General features: G+C 36.7%; 1 protein-coding gene across 6 annotated transcripts in view; it reads left to right on the top strand.

Annotated features, from left to right (window-relative positions):
• The window catches only part of LOC148370366 (cyclin-dependent kinase 17-like), a 75,486-nt gene extending 54,317 nt beyond the window's left edge, over positions 1 to 21,169 (top strand). For 3 of the 6 annotated variants that reach the window (XM_088332857.1, XM_088332860.1, XM_088332862.1), the window contains 13 exons: positions 5,695 to 5,751; positions 5,832 to 5,946; positions 6,484 to 6,578; positions 6,647 to 6,709; positions 6,772 to 6,895; positions 7,832 to 7,952; positions 10,210 to 10,307; positions 10,949 to 11,054; positions 13,026 to 13,068; positions 13,161 to 13,251; positions 13,409 to 13,486; positions 16,630 to 16,755; positions 19,185 to 21,169. In XM_088332857.1, the coding sequence (XP_088188983.1) occupies positions 5,695 to 5,751; positions 5,832 to 5,946; positions 6,484 to 6,578; positions 6,647 to 6,709; positions 6,772 to 6,895; positions 7,832 to 7,952; positions 10,210 to 10,307; positions 10,949 to 11,054; positions 13,026 to 13,068; positions 13,161 to 13,251; positions 13,409 to 13,486; positions 16,630 to 16,733 (1,095 nt within the window). In that variant the 3' untranslated portion in view covers positions 16,734 to 16,755; positions 19,185 to 21,169. The remainder of the gene's footprint in view (positions 1 to 5,694; positions 5,752 to 5,831; positions 5,947 to 6,483; positions 6,579 to 6,646; positions 6,710 to 6,771; positions 6,896 to 7,831; positions 7,953 to 10,209; positions 10,308 to 10,948; positions 11,055 to 13,025; positions 13,069 to 13,160; positions 13,252 to 13,408; positions 13,487 to 16,629; positions 16,756 to 19,184) is intronic. The other 3 variants (XM_088332859.1, XM_088332861.1, XM_088332858.1) reach the window with 2 other exon arrangements.
• Positions 21,170 to 21,404: the final 235 nt, after the last annotated feature.

Here is a 21,404-nt window from a genome sequence, read left to right as displayed (position 1 = left end):
ATTTAAAATAGAGGAGATAAAAATCATGCCATGTTCTTCAAATGATAAAAAACAAATAGCTTGTGACATTCTTTTTGGGGAGTCCGGCAAGCAGAGAATTATCTTCGTTTAAAAGAGAAGAGATACAAGCATACCTCGGCACCTCAATGTTTGCCTAATAGAGACTATTAGGCAAACATTCTTGGAATCTTGAAACATTGGAGACCATATTCTAAAAATGAACAATGATCATTTTAAAAAAACGACACAGTAGCTTACGACTTTATTTTTGGTGAGTCTATAGAGCAGGGTAATAAAAGCATTTTAGCAAGAGGAAATAATAGCATGCATCAGCATCTCCATGTTTGCCTGAAAGGGAACTTATCAGACTCTGTGTGTATTTTTCAGTTGATGGAACACTAAAGCTTCCGGCATTCATTTTGTGCAGTCCAGGGAGCAGGATATTACTATGATCTTAACAAGAGGAGATAAATGCGTGATTCAGCACCTCCATGTTTTTTGGGTGGGCTCTAGCTATATCCAAATGCTAAGAATAAACATATAAGCTATTTTTCTTTTAATTAATTGATATGAAACTAACCTCAAAGTTAAAAATAACACTTTTATGTTCTGATGTGACCGGAGAAGTGGAATTCATAAAAGTAGAAACAAAATAAGTTTTACAAAATGATTTATTTGCAGAGAAGTAGGTAGAAGAAGAGTGTCTGTAGTACATTCGCCTTACACGTGAAAGGTCTCCGGTTCGAGACCAGGTGGAAACATTTGAGAGCCTGGAGAGGGATGGGTGCCACCACGCTGTACTTGCCCAAGACTCACCACAGGAAATAGTGCCCCTACGACCCTAGTGGTTAAGGGATCCATCCACCAAAGTAGAAAACGACGGACAAAGTAACTGAATTTTCAAGGAGTCAAGGTTACAGCAAAGTGCGCTCTGCGACTCATGCAAGATATATGGTTAGCAAACATTAAATCAAACAACTGGAAATAACAACATAAAGTCATGCAGAATGACAACTCACAAGTAGATTGAATGCTGTTCTGCCCACAAAAACAACAACAATAGCTATACTGTTCAACACCTTTTGCAATGACTTATCTCGTGGACATTATGCAGCTGTCTGATGAGGTGGGCCACCTAGTCAAAAACACAAAGAGGAGTATTTCGAGAAAGTGAGGATAGCATTAGGAGGGCTAGCTACATTCAGAGTTACAAAATGACACTTGTTGAGGGTCTACAATCAAGTTATTTCTCTTGACTTTCAAGGCCGATGATTAAGACCTTGTTTGGCTCTAGGATGTTTTCTGAGATTTTTTTCGCTTGCGGCTGACAGATATCAAAGGAAATGATCTTCGAAGAGAGATTTACGAGGCTTACCTCAGATGAGAAGAAGGTGGCGTGCAGTTTAATGGCATCAAAGACGTGTTCTTGAGGGACTTTGACTTTTTTTTTTCAGATTGCCGTTAGTGATGTAACAGAAACATCAATAATTTCACAGATTTGACAACCTGGCTTTGCTTAAACACCGGGACACCTTAAAAAGATGAATAACAAAATTGCATGTACTAAGTTTAGCATACTATATTTTTTGTGTATAACAGCACCCCTAATCTTTTATTTTAAATAGGTATATAATTTTCTCAGCTCAAACTTTGCGGTTGAATTCTACTGGAATTGAACCCGGATCATGGCAGTGAGGGCAACATATTTTAATGACTGGTGTAGGTACTGGCAGTATACAGTATATGACATACGAGAAGGCAATAGATTTTATTTCGTTTTCACACTATTTTTATTTACCGTACCATAGACAAATGTTAATATCTTTGTGCCTTTTACATGTTGCCATGACAATAAATTATATTCTTCTATTGTATTCTGCTCTAAGCATCGTGTCAAATTTATTTTCATTGTAACATGAGAAATACACAACAAATTTAAAATTTGCTTCTGGTACCTTTCCTAAAGATAATGAGAAAATGCAATGCCTTTTCATACGTCATCTATGTCACTGGTTGTCCAGTGGTTATAGTTTGCTGCTCTCACTACTGAAGATCCCATCACTGTTGAACAGTTATACAGTAAACCTCGTAGATAACTGAGTATTTATTTAGGTAAAATATATACATGAATAAATATGGTACATATCATATAAGTGTGTATGATTAAAATACATGGGGAACAAATAAAACTTACCTCTGTTGTGAATTTATACTTGCATGAGTAGTGTGCGTGTGTGTATGTGTATATAATATACATACACACAAATATGTATGTATGTGTATATGTATAGTACTACGGAAAAACTAAAAAAAACTACAGTAATTCTACAGAAATACTACTATGGAAATACTACAGTAATACTACAAAACTTGGTTTATTTTTTGTCAAAACGTCTCTTTACGTCCATGGCACCCAGAATAAATGACGTGCAAACTTATTTTCCCCATCTGTGGCATTGATGCAAACTGGGAGTAAGTTGTTTTCTCGATTGCAGTACTATATACTTAAAACAAAGAGAAAAACGAGACCAAAAAGAAGTAGTCTTCATGTTAGCATTATCTTTTCTTGGTTCAGTTCCATTACAAATGTGTCTGTATTTACACAGCTCCTCATTCATGATCAGTAAATAAAAGTCTAGAAATGGCAAGCACACAAACCGAACCGGCCGGCGGACTTTTAAATGCGCTTGTCCTTTTGTTAGCCAAACCCGCAGCAAATATCGGATGTCACGTAACATGTGCGCTAGTTCCAAACCGTAATCCGATCTCTCTTCACTGTAATTCAAGCCAAGGTGCTCGTTATCTTCTTCCAAAATGATCAATTATTTATAGTTGTCCCGAAAAAAACCTGGGCGATATCGTTCAATGGTAATTGATGTTTTTTTTTTTGTGTGTGATTGCATATAAGGCTGTCCAATTAACCAAAATCGAATTGATATTGTGATGTGACGTATTGCAATTGTGTAATCGCAAGACATTGAGCTTTTTTCAATGATTTATAAACGGCAACCCTAAAAAAGCTCACCCAACAAGGGCGCTGTCCACTTAAATATAAGCCAATTAACAATCGTGTAGACTTCACCTAAAATCCCAGTCCAAGACGTACCCTAAGTAAAGTAAATCACGTCAAGTCATGTTTATTTGTATAGCCTTTAATCACAAAGAGTCTCAAAGGGTTACACAGACCAGAGACTATTGCAAACTACAGACTATTATTACACCATCCCCTGATATAAAACCTACATGAGGGCAAGGAAAAACTTAAAAACCTCAACATGAGGAAAATGAAGAAACCTTGAGAAGGGATGACCAGGATGCAATGGATGTTGCAAAAACAAATAATACACAGATATTGTCAACATGAGGTTATTCAAAAGCTATAGAATAGAAGTGAGTTTTAAGCTTAGATTTAAACATTTCCACTGAGGTTGCAGATCGAATCTCAGGAAGAAGAGCATTCCACAGCACCAGGGCCCAAATGGAGAACGCTCTTGACCCTGCAGATCTCTTCTTGGCTCTTGGGATCGCTAGTAGACCAGCATTTTCAGAGTAAAAGCTCCGGACCGGAACATAGGTGGCAATTAAATCTGAAAGCTATGAGAGAGCAAGTCCATGCATGATTTTGTATACTACCCACAGAACCTTAAAATCACATCAGGGAGCCAATGCAGGTTAGCTGAAATCAGGGTAATTTGATCAAACTTTTTTGTCTTAGTTAAAAGTGTCAGAGTTTTGTGAATCAGGTATCGGCTGCTCTTTTTCCACTGTTTCCTTATTTTGCCACTCATGTTAGCAACTTTGCTGCAGGTCACTGCTTGCGGCTATTGTGATTGTTAGCTGCTCGTGCTTTGTCATTCAGTGTCACTCGAAATCGACAACTGAACCCTACTTGCAAGGGTTAGTTCAATCATTAAGGGATCTTCCACTTTTTCCACACTTTCCTTCTCTAGCCACTCATTTGAGCTATTTGGCTGCAGGCTATGGCTTGACACCAGGTGGTGTTTTCTTTTCAACTCCATTCTAAGCTCCAAAGACCTCCATGGTGAATTTTTAAACACAGTCTCTATAAACATGAGCAATGCTGTCATGGAGACGCACCAAATATTTTTCTTTCGAAGAACCGCTCAAATTAGAGGAGCTGACAGAAATAAAGACGTCCCAAGGTTTTATAGAGGACTAAATTTACTGAGCTACAAATGAAGGAATTAAGAAATGAATTAAAAGTATAGTTTGACAAAAAAAGTATATGCACAGTAAAAATAATGAAAAAGAAATACATCTATTTTTACCAACATTTTTTTCATGCACTTCAATTTTCGCCTTTTTCCCTTGTCCTCATAATGCAGAGTGCACACATTTGAAATGGTCTTTTTAGCCGAGAGATCACACGCTTGATTGGCTATCTTGGTCACAGACTTCCCCTCCTCCATCGCAGGTGCAAATGTGGACCAATATAGCATATACACACTGAATTTTTCTTATCTAAGAACCATCCATCTCAAAATGTAAAAAAAAAAACATGGAGATTATATATATATATATATATATATATATATATATATGACTGTTTTGTCGACCTTCCCATTGTAGCGCCTTATAATCCGGTGCGCCTTATGTATGTCAAATATAGGACCAAAAACCATTTTTTTGGGTGCGCCCCATAACCCGGTGCGGAAAATACGGTACATTAATGCAAAATTAGGGTATTCAGATTACATTACTGATTACATTTTTGAACAATTAACTAGTCACTGAAATGGATTGTATTTTTAAAGTAACCCTCCCAACCATGTAAACAATAGACCCCCAGGATAAGACTGGAGCCTGTGGGGCTTTTAAAGCCCAAAACATACATATTTTCTATCAACTAGACAACAGACAGAAAAATGTTCCATTCCCTTTCAATTTTAAGCCCTTTAAGTGTTAGGTATTTTAAGCATTTTTTCAATTAAAATGAATCAATTACTATCTTGAAAATACTTTTTCAATGTTTCCATATGTTTTAGGGTTAAATGATAATGAAATACAATGTATTATTATTATTTGGATTCAATTAATTTTTGAGTATTTAAGTATCATGTTTGGGGGATTGTTTTATAGTAGTTCTATTTTCTTAAAGGTTCTTATGGTCTAATTTAACCTTCATCAAATTTCTGGATTCAGATTCAGATCTACTTTATTGTCATTCTAGTACACGTGTATACAGAACGAAATGTCGATGCATCTGACCCCCACAGTTTCCTTGAATGTACAGATATAAATAAAGTTGTATTGTAATTGGCTACGTATAGTATTTTACCATAGTGCCGATAGTGCAAGAAGAGTAGCTAACCAGATGTGCAAAATGGGCAGTCAGGTTAACAAGTCAGGTACACAGTAACATTAACACTGTAACAATAACGCTGTAATTACCATAGTGCAGAGAGCAATGTGCAATGAGTGGCAAGCTATAAAAAACTGCCAGTAGTGCAAAAAGTCAGATTAGCAGCCGTTTAGATTTAAGTTAACTATATGTTAGATTGACCATTTAACAGTCTAATGGCCAGGGGGACTAGACTATTGCGGATATTTAGATTAAAAAAAAAAAAACATTGTTAGATCATTTTGCCATCTCACTTGTATTTTCTGGGTTGTATTATTGGTTATATTACATCTTTGGTTGTATTTATTCCTTTAAATGTCTTTGTTTTTCAGTCAGAAATTGGCTTTGGGAAATTGGAGACTTACATCAAACTGGACAAATTAGGGGAGGTGAGAAGAGAACAAAACTACAGCTATGTCATTCTGAATGTTCCTTTCGGTTATTCTCAAACTTGGTATTTTTCTATTAGGGAACATACGCAACTGTTTTTAAGGGGCGGAGCAAGTTGACGGACAACTTAGTTGCTCTTAAAGAGATCCGACTGGAGCATGAAGAGGGCGCTCCATGCACAGCCATCAGAGAAGGTTTGACAACAGTTCCCTCCTTTTATTTGGCCTCTTCCCTTCTTTTATTTGCCCTTTTTGTTCATTTATTTGGCCTCTTCACTTGTTTCATATCATTTCCTCTGCGTTTGTTTTATTTCCCTCATTTTGTTCTCTTTATTTTTATATTCCCTTTCTTTACTCTTTTGGCATTTTCTTTTATTTTCTCCTTTTTTGTATTCCCTCTACTTTTTTTTGGTCTATTCACTTCTTTTATGGCTTTTACACTTTTTTTATTCAACATTTTCTTTTCTTTTACTTTGTTTAGCCTCATCACTTTTTTCTTTGTTTTATTTGGGCTCTTTTTTCCCTGTTCTCTTGTTTTATTTGGCCTCTTTTCTTGTTTTATTTGGACTCTACTTAAATTTGCCTTTCACTTTGTGTATTTAACTCTTTTTTTGTGGGGGTGGGGAGTCGGGCGGGCTTTTTCCCTTACTTTATTTGCCTCTTATTTTTTGTATCTTCTCCTCTTTTACTAGGCTTCTGAGCCTATTTTATTTGACCTTCTCTTTTTTGCAGTGTCACTACTGAAAGACTTGAAGCATGCCAATATTGTCACCCTCCACGACATCATCCACACGGACAAGTGCCTGACGCTCGTGTTTGAGTATTTGGTGAGTAAAGCACTGTTCTGACCTTGTGTATCAATAAAAAAAAAAACCTTAATGTTTGATCTCTTCAGGAAAAAGATCTCAAGCAATACATGGACGACTGCGGGAGCATCATGAGTGTACATAACGTCAAGGTGAGTCAGTAGGGAGGATTCTGCTACCGTAAAGGATTATATTTCTGTTATCTCCCCTCCAGATCTTCCTGTTTCAGCTGTTGAGAGGTCTGGCTTACTGCCACCGGAGGAAAGTTCTCCACAGGGACCTGAAACCTCAGAACTTGCTCATCAATGAGAAAGGGGAGCTCAAACTTGCTGACTTTGGTACGTTCTTGCAATGAAATTTTCGAGAGAGAAAAGCTTTTACTCTTTTTGTTTGGAATGAAGTAGACCCCAGGATATGGCATCAATCCGTTCTGAGATGGGGATCGCAAGGCAAAATAATTGTATAGGCGGTTATAGAAAACTAGAGTATTTAGTAAATGCGTTCTGAACCCCTTTATCTTATATAAATAATAATAATCATAATAATAATAATTAGTATTTCGAAGTGCCTTTCAGGACACCCAAGATTGCTGTACATATACAGGTACAGTGGGACCTCGCTACTTCGCGGTTCAACGTTCGCGGGTTCAGAGCTTCGCGGGCCTAAAAATAATTTTTTTTTTTTTTTTTCCCCAGGCGTTTTTGAAGGGGCATCGCTACTTCGTGGTTCCATGTTCGCAGGTTCAGAGCTTCGCAGGTCTAAAAAATAATAATAATAGAAAAAATTAATTAGAAAAATAAATAAATAAATATATTTTTATTTTTTAAGCATTTTTGAAGGGGCATCGCTACTTCGTGGTTCCACGTTCGCGGGTTCAGAGCTTTGCAGGTCTAAAAAATAATAATAATAGAATAAAATAATTTAAAAAAAAAAAATTAAAGGTGGGCCGTTACTTCGCGGATTTTCACTTATCGCGGGTGGTTTTGGTCCCCATTAACCGCGATAACCGTGGTCCCACTGTAGTACACAAAAATGAAGGAAGCAGAAGGTAAAACAAGCAAGTAATAAATAGCAAATAAAACACATTAGAGCTAAAAGGGGCGGTATGTGAGGCAGATGGTCAAGAAAAGGCAAGTTTGAATAGGTGAGTTTTGAAGGTGGACAGGGTCGCAAAATTTCGGAGGTCAGGCGGCAATGAGTTCCAGAGCTGAGATATTAGAATATGAAGGAAATCTAAAATAACAACGTTAACATTTCTATTCTTTTTGATGAAGGTTTGGCCCGAGCCAAGTCGGTCCCCACCAAGACGTACTCCAACGAAGTTGTGACTTTATGGTACCGACCTCCAGATGTTCTTCTGGGTTCCACAGAGTACTCCACGCCCATCGACATGTGGTGAGCTTAACACAAGCCGAAGTTTGTATATTTATGTACTGCTTATGGAATTTAAATTGGACCTAAATCACACCTGAAAAGGATTAATGTTTGGCTTACTTATTTTTAGATTTCAAGTTCAGTTTCATACTTCCTACTTAAAGTTAAACTAACTTTGATTTAATCAAATCTAACAATGCATTGTGACCAAAGCAAGAATGGTGGCTGTTTATTGCAAATGTTGATGCTGTAAAAAGTAAATCCCAATTTGCAGTGGAAAACTCATGCTTTGCCTACTTCTACTTCTTTGTCCAATCGATGGATTTTTGAGGAATAATGTTCCCTGGCCATCTCACAGTTTGACTTTTATACCCTCGGTTAATCTGAATTATTTTCTATGAATTAGTCGTGTGGATAAAAACAAACTTCTCTGTGTTACAGTGACACTTTACAAGCGCCTTTACACTTTTATTAATGTCACTCAACATTATAAAGTACCATGCTTGTTTGTTACAAAAGTGAGCTCCATCGGTTTATCCAGTCTGTTTACAAGCTTGCCAGAACCTTGGACTTACACTATATATGGGTGGATACAACTGTGACCTTTTCTTCCTGCCACAAGAAAAATCAAATGAATGAATGTAATTTCGAACATTTTTTGGCACAACAAGGCAAAGTTGAAATTATCAACACGGGCCTCAAGCGCCCTCTTGGGGTGTGAAAAGAACATGTGAAATGATATACCCAGTTAATAATTGGTCAATAATTTCACAGATAAGTCACACCCTCGGCCAAATCATGAAGCAAAACTGCAACTTATAGTCCGCAAAATAAAGTTCAATTAAATTTGTTCTTACCATTAATTTTGAACATAAATGACTGAGCAACATCTACTGATTTACAAGTGCTAGTTTGGCTGAGTGGTAAGGACATTGACTGGAAGACAAAAGGTCGCTGGATAGGTTTCCGCTTTTACTTGTAAATTGCAAAAATAACCACAGGCGGCATCATATATTAGAGGGGCCTCAAATATGGTGCCCTCTAAGGACAGCTGAGGTGCCCGCGAACCTGTTCTGAAAATTGCTCACCAGTGCTGGATCTTTGGGATTTTCCAGTAAAAATATTATTCTCAATGGTTTACTGAGTTTATTCAACCATACTTCAAGTCATGTTTATTTGTATACCCCTTAATCACAGAGTCTCAAAGGGCTACACAGATCAAAGACTATTGCAAACTACAGACTATAATGACACAATCCCCTGATCTAAAACCTACATGAGGGCAAATAATACACATATTATCAACATAAAATATAGGTTATTCATATACTATAGAGTAGAAGTGTCTTTTAAGCTTGGATTTAAACATTTCCACTGAGGTTGCAGAACGAATCTCAGGGGGAAGAGCATTCCACAGCACCGGGGCCCGAATGGAGAACGCTCTCAAACCTGCAAATGTCTTCTTGGCTCTTGGGCTCACGAGTAGACCAGCATATTCAGAGCAAAGGCTCCAGACCGGAAAATAGGGGTAAATTAAATCTGAAAGATATGAGGGAGCAAATCCATGCATGTTTTTGTATAATATCAATAGAACCTTAAAATCACATATTAAGCTAATAGGGAGCCAATGGAGGTAAGCTAAAATCGGGGTAATGTGATCAAACTTTCTTGTCTTAGTTAAAAGCTTCGCTGCATCATTTTGTAAAAGCTGAAGGCTCTTGATTTTGGACTTCGGGAGACCGGAGAGTAGTGCATTACAGTAATCAAGACGGGAAGTAACAAACTTCCAATACTTAACTTGGTAATTACACATTAATAACATGGCAACAACATGATAATAACATAATGTTATTTTAGAAATGCATTCCAAACACGATGCCCTTTGCTAATTAGAAACAAAAAGTAGCTCTCGGCTTGAAAATGATTGGAGAACCTTGTATTAGACATATGCTGATATGCTGTCTTTAGACTGCAAATAAATTGTGTTCACATTCAAGGGAATTTAGCTAATACATATTAAGTTTCAGCAGTGGCTTTCCGTTTTATTTCCTTCTTTGGGCAAATACCTTCTTCAGAATGTGACTGTTACTCCCATGCGACTCTTTCTGAATACTAAAGTCTATTTCCAGTATCTGAAAGTAGTTGAACTCATTTTTGTACTCTGGAACTCACTAATGGCTTTGTCCTAGTTCTTGTGGCCTTTTAGGGACCAATCAATAGATAGATACTGTCCATTAAAATATCAATATTAAAAACCCAATTTTTTTTCTGCATGCAGGGGCGTGGGCTGCATCTTTTATGAGATGATCACAGGAAGGCCTCTCTTCCCTGGATCCACTGTCGAGGACCAACTTCACCTCATCTTCCGTGTACTCGGTGAGACAACTATAGGGCTTTTTTTGTTTTAGCTTCCTCTCATTCTAAAACAGTTGGGTTAAAACAGGCCAAGTCGGGGTCAAAAAGTAATCAATACTTGGGTCAATTTAACCCATTTTTCTTGATTATTTTACACAGAACGACCCCATTTTGGGGTTGTTCTTGACAAAATGGCCAAGGCTCTTTTTTTCCCAGACTTTTCTAGCACTGTACCAAAAATTTTAAAAATCAGTTATTTTGTTGGGATTGTTTCGGAAAAAAACACAAAATGTTGGGTCAAATCAACCCAAGTATTGAATTGTTCCATTTTTGATCCAAACTTGACCCAACTGTTTTTAAAGTGAATCTTTTACTCATACCTAACTCAAATAAAACTCAAAAGTCGGACAAAACTAATACTTTGATGAATTTGACCCATTTTTCTGGATTGTTTTACACAAAATGTTGTAAATATATTTTGTATTGTGTTCTATTGCCAATCATAATGTGTCCCAAGAAATCTAGAGAGAAGGGGAAGCAAAAGTGTGAACAACCATCAAGATCAGAAATAATAATAATTAATTATCATCGTGCATCCCTATTTGTTTCTGCATTTCATGATTCTGCTGACTGTTTATAAACTGGCCCTTTAATGTATCCAGGCACTCCAACAGAAGAGACCTGGCCCAGCATCAGCACCAGTGAAGAGTTTAAGACATATAATTTTCCCAAATACAAAGCAGAACCACTCGTCAACCATGCTCCTAGGTAAGCCTGCCTACTTTCAACAAATAATATATTATGTCCCCTTTTTAATGGGGCATTGTGTATTTTTTAGCGCCTGATAGTGGGAAAAGTTTTGTTATAAAAACAATAGTGATTTAAATATTGAGAAAACATACATGAACTATCAAATAATCGTGCATTTGAAAAAAATACCATTAGGTTAAGAAATTTGCATTTATTTTACATAACAAGTTCACCTAGAGAGCTGACATATTTGACCCCCATGCTGTAATGGGTACCCCAAAATCCTGGAAAATGTTGTGGTTTGGATGCTTTGATTCTCTGTAGTTTGTATTTGTCTTTATACTTTTTTTGCACTCGTTTTCATTTGCATTACACGATACTGCAACTTATTGTGGTGAGCCAAATTAAAATGCCCCTGGGAACAAGATTGGCACCAAAACCTTATTTTATCTGTTGTGCTTGTTTTTACCTATTTATTCAGAGGGTAGGATTAACTTCCTAACGGGCCATATGTGGCCCCTAGTTCGTAATTTGCCCACCCTTGTCAAGGAATTACTGCTAAAAGACGTGGTTTTCATGAGGAGGGGCCATAAAGTGACACAGAGGACAAGAGTGGCACCAAAACAACAATAATTTATTTATTTTATTGTACTTTCAAGCAATTATTGGGTGTAAGATGGTAAGGCGCCCGCTTTGAGACTGGGAGGTCGGTGGTTCGCGCCCCGGCCGAGTCATTCCTAAGACTTAAAAAGTGGTCGGCGGCGCCCTCTGTTGGCTGCGGCTGCATCGGCTCGCTACAACGGGTCAGGTGCAATCGACATTTCGTTCTGTGTACATTGTTACACAGAATGACAATACAAGGAAATTATTATTATTATTATTAATATATTTTTATAGAGGAGGGGGGGCAATAATTGGCAACTTTTTTTATTGTTTTTTTACTTTTTAAAAAACGTTTTGTTCAAGTGGCCTGGCTCTAAAGCCTCTTTTTTGGCCTACGGGAAGGGGTGGGTAGAGTAGCACTATGATTTGACTCAAGGAAAAGTACTTTTACTTCAGAATAATATAACTCAAGTCGAAGTAAAAAGTTGTCATTCTAAAAATTACTTGAGTAAAAGTAAAAAAGTTCTTGGTGAGAAAACTAAAGTACTGAGTAACTGCAGCGACGAGTTATTTTTTTATTTTGTTTTTGAAAAAAACATTTAATCAAATCATCAAAGTCAATCCAATCAAGAATAAATTACATTTATTTTAAAAATAGATTTGAAAAAAAAAAGTAAATTATAGTATTGTATTTGTACAATCTTTTTCCCTTCCTGGATGAGGATGCAAGGTTTCAATCGAAGCCTTGAGAAGTGGTGCCTAAACCACAGAAAATGGTTGGCTGGCCTCACACAAAAAATTCAGCACCAGCCTGTGTTGCTAGTGTTACCCACCCTGGGGCAGCAAAGGCTGTGATTTTGGCATTTTTTATAAGAGTTTCACTTGAAGAGGAAGACTTTTGCATTCTGTGGGACTCATGTAAGTCTATGTTAGCTAACAAGTTCCACCTAGCTGTTGTTTGGTTCACTGGTCAAATCTAGATAAAAGAAACAAGGTCTCTGATGAAATAAATGTGCCTTACCAGAGACGGACAGACCTGTACTTACGTGGTGGGGATTTCAGTAACTGTTTAATGTAGTCTAATTTAATGGCGTCAGAGTACAGTTTCATCTTCACAAATCTATGCAACTGAGTATATCGTATATTTTTACTTCCCAACCATAGTTCTCCTACCTTTGACGAGCAATCACGGTGAAAAAATATGTTTTTGTGGACAACTAGAATGGGACCAAAACAACTCTTCCTCTTATTCTTTGTCGTAATTTTCTTTTTGTCTCAGTGGGCCCAATTATAAAACCTCCGTACCATAGATGGCCCATGAGTCGCACTTTTCCTACACCCGCTTTTTCCCCTGACCTCTCCCTTCTGTTTTTTATTGTGGTGCAGGATCGACAATGACGGTCATGACTTGCTCTCGGTGCTTCTGCAGGTAATTGGCATATGATATGTAAAACAAATGCACATAAGAGGTTGTAGGGAAAAATAGCTCAATTAAACTAATCTCCTTTGAAATCTTTGTAGTTTGAGGCAAAAAAACGCGTCTCGGCCGAGGACGCCCTCCGCCACGCCTATTTCCGAACGCTGGGGGAGCAGGTCCAAACCTTGGCAGACAGTGAGTTAAATTCTAATAAAAAATAAGCCATTTCCCTGTTATTATTTAATTATGTTTTTACCTTATTCTAAAATAAGATGGAAAACAAGTTAAAAATGTTTTTTAAACCTTGTCAAATTCCGACCTCAACTCCCCCTTTTTTTCTTCTCGTTTTCAGCCGCCTCCATCTTCTCCATAAAAGGCATCCAGCTCCAGAAGGACCCCGGCAAAAGATCTTCGGTCTACCCAGAGTCAAGTAAGTCTCGAGACGGTAAACTGGATGGGACGCTTTAAGAGATGAGGATGAGGATAGGATGAGACCTCCTGCCTCTTTTTTCTCTCTTTTCTTCTTTTGCGTGATGTTGCTTTTCATGCTGCTGTGTGTCCTTGTCTCTCATTGGTTTGTTTGTTTTTACAAGCAAGGTAAAAATACAGACTAATACTAAAAAGAAAATCCATACATAAATGATCAACCAAATGGTAAGAAGTATTGTAAATAATAAGGATTTTGAATCCACAAAACGGTTAAATAAAATAATATTGAGCATTTTTGTTTTACTAGGAAAACAAAATACTTTCTATAAAGAATAAATCAATGTATATTTCAAGTATTTATTTTAATTGAAGTATATTGACCCAAAAAAATGTTTTTTGTCTTAGTATGCAAGAAAAAGAATACTTAGGCAAAAATGAAAGAGAAAATAAATTATTTTAAATAAACGTTGTTTTGACTCAGTTTTTCTGGTAAAATAAGAAAATGTATACATTTCTTTTCGTTTCAAAATTAAAACAAGGGGTAAATAAAGTAATAACATGAAAATAGCTTCATTCCTTCCTCAAGTTAGAAAAACTAAACATAAATGTATATTTAATTGTGTTTCCAATAAAATGAGAAAAAAAAATGTTTTTATTTAAAAATACAAGGTAAAGATAAAGTGAAATAATTATGGGAAAATAACATATGACGTGGCTCGGGCATCTAATAAGGATGCCTCGTGGACGCCTCCCTCGGGAGGTGTTCCGGGCATGTCCCTCCGGCAGGAGGCCCCGGGGGCGACCCAGGACACGTTGGAGAGACTATGTCTCTCGGCTAGCTTGGGAACGCCTCGGGGTCCCGTCGGATGAGCTGGAGGAGGTGGCTGGGGATAGGGACGTCTGGGCTTCCCTTTTAATGCTGCTGCCTCTGCGACCCGACCTCGGATAAGCGGAAGACGATGGATGGATGGATGGAACATTTTCTGTTTGTATTCCTCAAGTAAAAAAGCAAAAATATATAGATTGTGTTACTAGTAAAATAAAGCAAATAATTTTTATTTAAATACTAAAAAACATGGTAACGTTACTGTGAAATAATAAAAGGAATTAAATATTTTCTTTTTTTTTTTTGTTACACTCTACTAAATAAGAAAAAAAAATCGTACTTAAAGATTTAAAAATTGGGACTTTTTATTTTTAATAAAAAGACAAGATAAAATAGTCAAATAACAATAAACAATAATAGCAATCTTAATTTTAATGGATAAAAAAGGATTTATTATTCTACAAGATAAACTCAAACGCTGGTGCATAAAATAACTTTATAAAAATAGTATTAATATCATTGATATAATAAATGATATTTGGTGTATTTTCCCCTATTTTTCTATTCAAAAAATACTGATACATGGAATAACCAAAATACTTTTGAGCAACTATATTTATATGCAGTTTTCATTAAAATTATGTGCCGCATATTCCAAAAAAACTAACATAAATTGATAATGAATATAAATCATAAATATCAAATATACAGTCCTGTGAAAAAGTATTTGCCCCTTCCTGATTTCTCTGGTTTTCTTTTTTCATATTTATCACTCACAAAGGTTTCAGATTATCAAACCAATTTTAATATCACACAGAGACAAACCAGGGAACTACAAAATGCGGTTTTAAAATTTTGATTTCGTTTATTAAAGCACAAAAAAGATCAAAACCAATGTAAAAATTTTATTGACCCCTGAATCTAAAAGCGAGTTGGTCCACCTTTGGCAGCAATTAAATGTTTACCATACATGGTATGAGTCTTTCACAACGCTATGGAGGGATTTTGGCCCACTCTCCTTTGCAAAGTGATTTGAAATCTGCCATATTGGAGGGTTTTCAAGCATGAACTACCCGTTTAGGATCACAACACAGCATCTCAATTGGATTTAAATCTGTACTTTGACTTGGCCACTTCAGAACCTTTGTTTTGTTTTGTTTTTTTAGCCTTTCAGAGATGGACTTGCTGTTGGGTTTTGGATCATTATCTTCATATTTCATTTCATGCATGATCCAAAAGTGCTTGAGTTTGAGGGCAGCAACTGATGGCTGGACGTTCTCCTTTAGGGTCTTATGGTAAACACCAGAATTTAATAACCCGCTAACCACAGCAAGTTTTCCCGGTCTTGAGATGGCAAAGCAGCCCCAAATAATAACACTGCCACCACCATGCTTTACGGTCTACATCATGTTCTTTTTGTCAAATGCTTTGCCATTTTTACAGCATTTGTAACAGGTTGCTGACCTTCAAAATGTCTACTTTTTGACCCGTTAGTCCACAGAATGTTTCTCCAAAAGTCTTGAAGAATCAAGATGTTTAAAACAAATTTAAAACTAGTCTGAGTTTTTTGTCACAGCATTTGTTTTTGCCGAGGAACTCTCCCATGGATGCCATTTTTGGCCAGAGTCTTTCTTGTAATGGAGTCATGAACTTTAACTGCGCTGCTTCAGGACCAAGATAACTTGCTGTGGTTGACAGAACAATGAATTCTGGTGTTTGCTAGAAGAACCTGAAGGAGTTAATCCTGCCGTCAGGTAATGGCCTCCAACTGAAGCCCTCTTGGACCGTGCAGCAGGACAATAATCCGAAACACACCAAAACAATTTTGCAAAGAAGAGTGGGCCAAAAATCCTCCACAGCGTTGTAAAAGACTCATTACCAATTATCGTAAACCTTGGTCGTATGTTATCACTGCCAAAGGTGGCCAAACTTCCTATTAAGGTCAGGGGAAAATTAAATTTCTCACATTTTTTTGCCTTAATAAATGGAATTAGCATTTCAAAACTGTATTTTGTACTTCCTTTGGTTGCCTTTGAGTGATATTAAAATTGGTTTGATAATCTGAAACCTTTGTGAGTGATAAATGTGCAAACTACACAGAAATTACGAATTGGGCAAATACTTTTTTATTGTACTGTAGTAGAAGGCAGCAGTCCCAGGAAAATTCCCCCCAAAAATCCCAGTTTCTCTTTTTATCTTGTCCCCTTTTTGTGTCCATCGGCTTTTCTCTCTTAATGTTCATCTTTTTCCTAAATTTTCTCTGTCTCCCCCTTGTGCTCCACACACTTGGTTTATTCCCCACCCCCTTTCTCAAAAAGGCCTGGCCCATAAGCTAGGCTCCGCCCCCTCGCAGTACTTCCCGAGAGAAGCAGCCAATCAGAGGCCTCAGACTCAAAATCTCTCCTCCACTTCCACTGGATGAGTGAGTGGCCACTTACATTCTGGTAAATCTTTTTTCACACTGTCTCTTTATTTTTTTTTGCCATTTTGCATCCTAGGTGGGGCATCCTTTCCTCAGCTTTCTTTTCCTCTCCACTTTCTTCGTAGGAACAAAAATGTTATTTGATATTTTTTTATGTCAAGTCCTCTTTAGGTTTCTTCCGTGAGGGGCTTTTTCTTGAGCCTGTAAGTAAGGGTGTGTCTTTTATTTTTTTAGTAGCATGTACATATTGTGCATTTGATTGCAGTGTTTCATTTTTTTATTCTTTTTACTTACGTGTTATTTTTCATTATGCAAAACTTTAAAAAATATATATATATATTTTCTTGTTTTTATTTTATCGTATTTTTACTTTTCTTTTTATCAAAAATCGTATTGTGCTGAGGGGAGCACGGTAGCGCGGTGGTTTGCGCGTGTGCGGCACGGTTCTGAGGTTATGGGATCAAATCTTCTTGTGTGGAGTTTGCATGGTCTCCCTGTGCCTGCGTGGGTTTTTTCCTGGGCACTCCGGTTTTCTCCCACATTCCCAAAAACATGCATGTCAGGTTAACTGGCTGCTCATAATTGTCCCTATGTGTGAATGAGCGAGTGAGTTGTCTGTCCCTGTGTGCCCTGCGACTGGCTGGCAACCAGTTCAGGGTGTCCCAGGCCCACTGCCCGAAGATATGTGGGATGGGCTCCAGCACCCACGCGACCCTACTTAGGATAAGCGGTGCAAATAATGGTATATTGCCGAAAAAACAAGGTTAAAACAACGTTTTTCAGAACTTTTGTTGAAGTATCATATTTTTACTTCCTGGATCAAAACAAGAAAAAAAAACTACTTTCTTGTCATTATTTACTGTATTTTACCATGTTTTTACATTAAAAATAAATAATGTTTTTTCTTATTTTACGCCCAAAACAATGGAAAACTTTTTTTTTCATTTAACTTTAGCCATTTTTTACTACATAAAAATACATTAAAATAAAAAATAAGCCGTTTCCCTGTTGTTATTTTACCATATTTTTATCTTATTTTAGAATAAGGTAAAAATATTTTTTCAAAAATTTTTTAAGTCATATTTTTACCTAATTTTGCAAAACAAGAGCAGAAAAAATGTTATTATTTTACTATATTTTACCTTGCTTTCATATTTAAAAAAGAATACTTTCTAGAGCAAAAACTAAAAAATACAGTTAGAAAAGAAGCTTTTTTTTTCCTTTTATTAATTTACTAAGTTTCTAACTTGTTTTGTCATAACATTTTTAGAAAATTCTATTCTACTGTAAAAACAATGTAAAAATAAACAGTCAACTGAGGATAGTAGATTTTGGCCAAAACAATGCAGTTAATTATAGTTGGGCCACAATGGCATGCTGGTGCCTTGGGGAAAAAAAACACCATGCTGGTCCCCTAATCACAGCAATGATCTACCGGTGATAATGGATCGAGTCCACAACTTTACATTTTGGCTGAAAAAAAATTAAAAAAACGAAATTCTCTCTGTCCTCGATAATAGTTGACTGCGGATAATGGATCGTTGCACAAACAGTAAAGTTGGTTTTAAGGCACCCTGCCAGTCCCTACTTGCAGCAACAGTCGACCAAGAATAATGGATCGCTTCCAAAGCCATACATATTATTTCAGGCAGAAAGAAGGGGAAAAAAGGAGGCGCTATGTATGACACAAATCTGCTCTCTCGGCCCCCGCTCACAGCAATAATAAGGGTGGTCTCAGTAACAAATCGACTGGAGATAAAGGATCGTGGCCAAATCAGTACAGTCCATTTTAGGCCACAATGATATACTTCAGAGGTCCACCTAAGAAAAATAATATTCGCTCTGCCAGCCTCTGCTCTCAGCAATAGTCAACCAGGAATAATGGATAGCGTCCACAACCATACATCCCCGCTCTCTGTAATAATCGACTGTGGATAATGGATTGTGGCCAAAACAGTACTGTTTATTTAATGTTGGCCACAATTGCACTCTCCAACCAGCCTGATCTGGAAAAAAATTACTCTGACACTGCTCTCAGTAATAATCGATTAAGGTTAATGGCTCACAACCAAGGCCAAAACTGCAGTTCATTTTTGGCGGGCCACAATAAACCGAGTGGGTGTCATTAAAGGGTGATAATCGAATCTAGAGCAAGGATGATTCACCTTTAATAATAATAATAATAATAATAATTTCCTTTGTATTGTCATTTTTTGTAACAATGTACACAGAACGAAATGTCGATACACCTGACCCGTTGTAGCGAGCCGATGCAGCCGCAGCCAACAGAGGGCGCCGCCATTAACTTTCGGGTCTTTCTTTAATGTTTAACTTTGAAGATCTTTCCTAAGAAGCTTTAGAAGTCGTAGAAAAATGTGCTGTATCACGTTTTCATAAAGAAAATATGCATATCCTGTAATCTAATTGCCGAAATGTCTGTGTTTTTCTTAGCTCAAGGGAAAGGAAGACGGCAGAGCGTGTTGTTCTAGACCACGCCCCCCATACACTGACCACGCCCCCCACGTGAGGACGTCCCCTGAGGGGCGGAGCTGTTTTATCCCACGCCATTATTCAGTAAAGATGAACACGCCCACCTTACCTGTTTCCAAGGAAACTCAGACTTTCCGAAAGGGAAGGAGGGCGGATCCTTTCCCAGGCTGCTACTACGGCTTCCTCCACAAAGGGGAAGCGGAGGATGGATTTAACTGTGAAGGAGGCGGCACAGATCAACTTCCTCTTTCTTTTATTTTGTCTTTTCTCAAGGAAATGAACTTCCTGTTTTGTTTTGTTTTTTCTTGGGTGTTTTCTGTTTGCCTGTACATAAACACTTTTTTTTGCCTCCAAAATCAAAACTTTGACCGCACAATTAGCATGAACTTTAGCACCTTATAGTGAGCATTTGTGCTCTGTCATCCTAGGGGTGTCCAAACTATGAACCAAGGGCTGAAATTTGCCCCCAAAAGAAATATTTTTCTACGTACTTTTTATTATCTGAAAATGCAAACAACAAATTACAATTGAAATTGATTTTTTCATTAATCTATTTCAAAGATTCTAAAAGATTGTTATAAAAATCAAATGTGGGATCTGAATTCCAATTTTAAACGATACTCAACTCGTGAGTAGTTGTTGATCTCGCTAACAGAGACCCATACCACCATGATATTTCTTTATTTTTTACCCAGAAAATGAGTAAGGTAAAACAAATATATGTAGTATTGGCGCCGACAAGACTACATAATTTATTATTTTTTTAACGACACATAAAAATATAATTTTTGTATTATTACTCACACAATTTCAAGAGTATCATGTATGTAGTATTTTTCCCGATACTTGAAACCCAAAATGACCAGGACTACAAAAAAGTACCAACTAAAATTTACTTATTTATAGAAAAAAAATATGTTTTACAAATTATTTGTAAAACGTTAACAATATTGGCTACAGTCAATATAGCATTGGCACCGATACCTGAAAAAACTAACTACATAAAAAACAATTATTAATAAAAACTGAACTTGATTTTCTCAGTGCAAAACAAAACAAGTATCAACCACTGGCGATATAATATCGACATTGATACCTAACTATATAAAAATACCACATGTGTTGGTACTGATACCTACAAAACCTTTTAAAACCACCAATACCACAACTTCATAAAATTGATTATAATAATAATAATATATATATAATATATCTATATATATATATATATATATATATATATATATATATAATCTATCCCACTCATTTTCTTCGCCACTTATCCCCACTAGGGTCGCGGGGGTTCTGGAGCCCATCCCAGTTATCTTCAGGCAGCCCATCTTAGATTACATGTAGTTTGGACACCTCTAATGGAAACCGTAAATAATCATATTTTTTTAAAACTTGAATAACTCTTGTTCTTGGCCAATGACGGCTATAGACGTCAAAGTTGTTACCAATGGCTAGCAGCTTGACCTCACCCGCTTCTCCTTAGACGCCCGTTGCCTTGATGACACCTCCTAGAATCGTTAAACTTCTCCGATACCAGTGTCTTTTTTTTCCACATAATTTTCCTTGTAAATAAGAGCTTTTCATTTAGCGCTTTTTCCTGTCTTGCACATTTTACGGCTCAGGACTTGATTTTTGGTTTTTATATTTTGTTTTTTAGCCAGGCGATTTAAAAGCCACCGCCCACCCGCACCCCTCTAAAAAAAAGCTTTATTGTAAAGTTTCAATCATCGTGATCGGCGTTCTCTGTCATCGAGGCTACCTAGCATATTCAAGCATGACGGTGTTTTTCCGGAACAAACAACCTTTTTCAATAATTTTGTCGATTAATCTGACCCATTTTTGTTTCAATACCTGTATTCCAGAACAAAACATGATCTTAAATGACTAAAGTTGTGTTTAGAAATAATGGAATAATCAATAAAGGATAGATCCTTTTTGTTTTTGATTATTTTACCGATCATTTGGACGATTGAGACAAACTTGTGTTTTAATCCCTGTATTTCAAAACGGAGCATGATCTAATATGACCAGGGTTATGTTTGAAATAATTGAATAATTAATAAAGAATAGACCCTTTTCGTTTTTGATCATTTAATCGATTATTTGTTAGATTAATCCAGGGGATTGAATGTTAAAATAAATAATAAAGGATAAATCATTTTTATTTTG

The sequence above is a fragment of the Urocampus carinirostris genome, chromosome 3 (genome assembly GCF_059441175.1).
Source record: "Urocampus carinirostris isolate Australia breed hairy pipefish chromosome 3, RoL_Ucar_1.0, whole genome shotgun sequence".
Classification (NCBI taxonomy): Eukaryota; Metazoa; Chordata; class Actinopteri; order Syngnathiformes; family Syngnathidae; genus Urocampus; species Urocampus carinirostris.
This window is presented reverse-complemented; position numbering and strand designations above follow the sequence as displayed.